At 43.1% G+C, this 5,261-nt stretch overlaps 1 protein-coding gene across 1 annotated transcript; it reads left to right on the top strand.

The window, feature by feature from the left end:
* The first annotated feature begins 365 nt into the window (after window positions 1-365).
* Window positions 366-5,053, top strand: zfp36l1a (ZFP36 like 1 zinc finger CCCH-type a). Its single transcript, XM_086274906.1, has 2 exons — window positions 366-541; window positions 1,784-5,053. The coding sequence occupies exons 1-2, from the start codon at window positions 491-493 to the stop codon at window positions 2,849-2,851; spliced, it is 1,119 nt and encodes a 372-aa protein (XP_086131032.1). The 5' UTR covers window positions 366-490; the 3' UTR covers window positions 2,852-5,053.
* The last annotated feature ends 208 nt before the right edge of the window (window positions 5,054-5,261 follow it).

The following is a 5,261-nucleotide window of genomic DNA, read 5'->3' as shown; positions in this document are numbered from 1 at the left end:
ATTGCCCTACTCCTCTTCACTTGCCTTTGAAGGCTTCTGATCGGACTTTAGTTTTATATAAATATATTTAAGCTGCTTAATTATGAACTGAAGACACTTTTCCCTCCAACAAAATTAACTTTTAACAAATCTAACCCAAAGTTCAGATTCTCCGATCAAGAGAAAAAGAAACTTGTTTTTTGTGCTTTATCCCTCCTAACTGGTAGCCTAAGACGGTTTGGCATTCAAAGCTCACACAGCACTGGAGTAATCTCACATAAACTGACAAACCAATGCAAGTTTTTTTCTCTACAGTTACTAAAGTTACTGAAAGTTCACGCCCGTTTTTTTAAGCTCCTCCCTGCAGTCGATTGATTAAAAAGCAAATGTCGGGGTTGGTGCAGGGCAGAGGGGGAGAGTTCAGTAGCTCTGAGCAACTTTCTAACAAGTAGACTGGCTTTCTTTTTTTTTTTTAAACTACTTTTGTGATTTGATTCCGGTCGCTGCAAAGATGACCACAGCCGTGGTATCGCCTTTCTTCGACTTCGAAGTAATGAACAAGGTAGCTTCCTAACTTTTCCACCCCCTTCTCTCTGTGTGTGTCTTGTGGGCTGACGTTAGCCTGTTAGCAGCGGGGAGTTAGCCGCTGTGGAGGAATGACGAGCTCCGTGCCCGCGGCCCTCTGCGCGGAGGCTGTTTTTGTTTTGCTGTTTATTGCTTTGTATTCCGCTTTGAGTCAGCTGCGTGTTTATTTGTTTGCTTCGTCTGTTATTTCCTCTCTTCGGCCTCGTCTCTTGAGGGTTTACGCTATAAGCGCCTTCAAAGTGGACCGAAGCGCTGCGGGAGCGTTAATTTAAAAATTGTTTAAAAACATGGTGTTTTTATTTACTTGTGTATTTATTTAATGTTCAACATAAGCCACATCCGCTAACTTTAATGTTATCTATGGTTTATGCTTTGAGGTCGGTGTGCAGTTTAGGCAGCCAGCGGCTGTTAAAGTGAAAGCTTTATGTCCTCTTTATTTTAATGAGATCACTTTTGCGCCACTTTTAATGCCGCTTTCAGAGCAGCCACATGCTCGCTAATCATTGACCAGATTTGGCTGGCTTTAGCCCACTTTCTACCCCTATAAAACTACTTAAACTACCGGCATCGTCTCACCTTAACACTTGATGCGTAATTCGTTTTCATACCCCGTTTTGAGTGTCAGATTGCCTCTCAAAGCGTTTTTGTTTTTCTTTTAGCCTCCCTCTGGAGTTTGTTAGATTTTATTTACACTGTCATGTTTATGTAAATCATGACTAACTGTTCATTTCCACTAGTATGGAAATGTGTGAAAGCAGATCAGGTTTCCCTTGTAATCCACAGAATGTTTGGCCACTTTCTTTCTCTTTCAAATGATGCAGGCTCTTTGTAGCCCACACTGGTCGTCCACAGGCCTCTCATGTGCTGCTGTCCTATTGACTACACAGGCGCACACATTCCTAACCTGGGCAACTTGCCAAACCAGCTGCTGTTCTATAGGCCTGTATCCGCTAATGTGGTCTGAGCCAAAAAACAACAGTCATGCAGGCGGAGGTGTAGCCCCACCAGTCCCACAGTGCCCGTCATTTTTATTTATTTATTCAGGGAGAGTATCTGTACAAATGGTTTATAGGCTCGCCTAACAAGTGTTCAGTCACTTTCAGGAGTTGCATCAGGATGGCAATCGGACTTAAAAATCAGGGAGCTGCTGAAAGTAGCTTTTTATTTGTGCTCTACTTTTTCTAATGCTTGCATTTTCTGTCCTTTATTTTTCTTGCAGAACAAACTTCTCAGCTACAACAACAACCTGGGTGTCTCCCATCCAATGTCTGTTCCTTGCACTAGCACCAACGTGCCCATCTCCAGCTCCGCCGGACCCCTGCTGGACAGGAAGGCGGTGGGATCTCCCTCAGTGGGAGGCGTGTACCAGCGGCGGCACTCTGTCAGCAGCACAAAGTTCAACCAGAACCAATTTCTGAATAGCCTGAAGGCAGCGGACCAGTCCTCCTCACTCATCTCAGGGGTTGGCAATGCCAGCAACAACAAGGAGAACCGCCTGCGAGACCGCTCCTACTCCGAGACGGGCGAGAGGCTCATCAACAAGTGCCTAGGCCCTGCCAGTCCCACTGGCAGCAGCAGCCAAGTGAACTCCAGCCGTTACAAGACAGAGCTCTGCAGGCCCTTTGAGGAGAACGGTTCCTGCAAATATGGCGACAAATGCCAGTTTGCTCACGGAATCCATGAACTGCGCAGCCTGAGCCGCCATCCTAAGTACAAAACTGAGCTGTGCCGCACCTTCCACACCATCGGTTTCTGCCCATACGGGCCTCGCTGCCATTTCATCCACAATGCAGAGGAGCGTCGTGGACCTCCCCAGCAGTCCTCTCCTCTTAACTCTATGAACAAGATGGAGCGACCTCGGCTGCAGCACAGCTACAGCTTTGCTGGTTTCTCCAACTCAGTTGGGCTGAGAGACAGCCCCACCTCAGTCACCCCTCCACCCATGTTCTTCCCTGATGAGATCCCAGACTGGCCCAGCAGAAATCCCTTCACCTACTCCAGCCAGGAGCTGGCCAGCCTGTTCGGGCCCAGTCTCAATGCCGGTCCTGTAGGCACAGAGCCCAACACCCCTGCACCTCCCTCTCCAACAAGCACATCTTACTATTTCAGACCCATGTTGGAGTCCCCTCAGATGTTGGAGTCTTCATCCAGCCCCCCAGACTCTATGTCGGATCAAGAGGGCTACCAGAGCAGCTCTGGTGGCAGCCTGTGTGGCTCAGAGTCCCCCACGCTGGATAACACCCGCCGCCTTCCCATCTTCAGCCGCCTCTCCATCACTGATGACTAGACTGCACGCATCCACTAGTGACTTTTAAATTTGACGACACAAAGAACATGGCACTCCCCTCTACCTCTGCCCCTCAAAGCTCCCTTACACATCACGTTAGTTCCTTGTTAGCATTATGAGGATATAATCAACTAAGGGAACCCTCAGCTAAATCTATCATTTCTTCCCACTTAATCTGCACAGCAAGTTTTAAAAGAAAGTACCCCGCCATGTGTCATAGTGCCAAAAAAGGAGAGGAAACTGAACAATGAAATGATGAGAACAACAATTGACTGTTTATGCCAGGTGCCACTTGTTTTTCTTTTTGTTTTTCTTCTTCTTCATGTATTATTGAATGTGTTGCAGCACAAGTGGCCTTGGAAAGGGGTGTGCTTTGCACTAGCCCTCATCCCCCTCCCCTCTCTCCCCTGCCATCCTCCCTGATGATACCACTTCCCCTGAGCTTGCTAGAGGGTGCTCAGTAATGTAACTGTAGCTCTACACCGCAGACGTTTTTACAGACTGAGTTAAGACAAACGGAGAGAAATGACAGACCCTGAAAATATATGAATAGTTTTTTTGTTTTTGTTTTGTTTTTTTAAAAAGAAATGGAGAAAAAAAGTGCCTGGGCAGTTTCTGCATGTGTTTAGGGTGAATGGACTACTGTTTGTTTTGGTTCTTTCTCATTTGCCCCCACCCACCTCCTTCTACCCCTCAGTCAAGCCCCGTCTTATGTAATTTTGAACCGGGTGAGTCTGCAGGAAGGACTTTGAACTGGAAGTTGGTTATGGCCCCCCCTCTCCTCCTGTTGCTGGTCACTGGCTGTTTCCTTTTTTTTTTCTTTGGGAAGGAAGTTGATATCAAACTGATCATTAAACCTGCAAGACTTTGTCCTGCCCCCAGCACCTACACCTTCATCTTCACCGATCCGGGGAATTCCAGCATTCCCATAATATAGTTATACGTCGCATGACTTGACAAGATCGGATCTCCAAGCTATTTTACTTTACTTGTCCCCCTCCCATCTCCTTCACTTTAGAACCTGCTCCATGGAGCTCTCTACTCTCATTACATCCCTTTTTGCTTTCTTTATTTGATAATTATTTTTTATTAATGTTATTATTACGGTTATTATTATTTGAGAAACTTTCCAGACAGAAGGTTTGCGTGTCACTGCTTATTTAACTTATCAGAACATATTTATTGGTGATCATATGCATTTTTTGTTAATTTTGTTTTTTGTATTTATCTGGATAATGAACAATAGAATATATTTTCTTTTATGTTAAATTATGATCTTCCATATTAATCTAAAGATTGTGAAGACGTTTTTGTCAGTTTTCCTTTTTTTCACAGTTTAATATATTGTACTTCAATGACTTTTGTTCTGCAACTACACTTTGTCAAAATGAAACTTAATTTAAAGCAAGAAAAAAAAAATGCAAAAAAAGCTGTTTTGCGTTTTGATTATTTATTGTACTTTGTTTTTCTTACTCCCTCTTATTGGACTGCATTTCCATCTAAACTAGATTTGCTTGTATCCATTCCTCCCCTTGCACATGTTACAGTAATCTGACAGTAACAGTAGCTAACTGTTATGACATTAATTCGATTTTTTATTTTTCTCTCCCTGATCTCTTGTCCCCACTTTGAAGAGGATTATTCCTACTCGGGTTGATGGTAGACTTAAAGGGGTGCTAAAAAGAAAATTAGTAACATGACTCGTTTAGCAGAGTCTAGCAGTTCAGAGGCTGGCTGTGTTGAAATGTGTTCTGTCACCCAGTCTGTTATTACAAGCAATAGTTGTGACCAAATGAGTTGAAAGTATATCTTCTTTTAATTCAATTGGATGCTTGATCAGTGGAAGTGCCTCGTTTAATACATTCCAGGTAGCTAAGGGCTCTCCGCCTTTTTATATTTGATAATGGAGGACAATTTTTTTTTTTTTTTTTTTTTCTCTTCTCTCTCCTTAAGTCACTTGTTCTGTGTTGCCTTTGTGTGTTCGGAAGAGGTGAACAAATTCTGACACAAAGAAAGTAAAACTGTTGAATGTATTTTATTTTTTTTTCCCAGCCATGTTTTTTCACTACAGTAATTTCTGTGAGTTTATATGAAAACCTGTTCTCTCTTTCTCTCTTTCTCTCTCTCTCGCTCTCTCTCTCTCTTTTTGTAAGTATTGATTGCAGTTAAGTCAATAAACCTGTATTTTTTTGAAAAGTTCAACTTTGTGATGAGTGGTGTGTAAAAAGTTCTGGGAAATTGAGCAAATATGGGGCATGTTTTATGCTCAGTTTTGGGTACCCATTCAAACTCTAGAGGGCTTCCCAGGAATGTGAGTTAAAAAAAAAAAAAAAATCAGTCTTATTCTAAAACCTTACAATTCCAGAGCTTAATCAGTATTCAAGTTTCTTCAGTATCAAAAAGTCCAATA

This window comes from Aulonocara sp. 'chitande type north' Nkhata Bay, linkage group LG19, assembly GCF_057382095.1.
Source record: "Aulonocara sp. 'chitande type north' Nkhata Bay isolate Kocher_YH1m ecotype deep benthic linkage group LG19, A_spYH_male_GT1.1, whole genome shotgun sequence".
Taxonomy (NCBI): domain Eukaryota; kingdom Metazoa; phylum Chordata; class Actinopteri; order Cichliformes; family Cichlidae; genus Aulonocara; species Aulonocara sp. 'chitande type north' Nkhata Bay.
The sequence above is the reverse complement of the archived record's forward strand: the minus strand, read 5'-3'. Positions and strand labels throughout refer to the sequence as shown.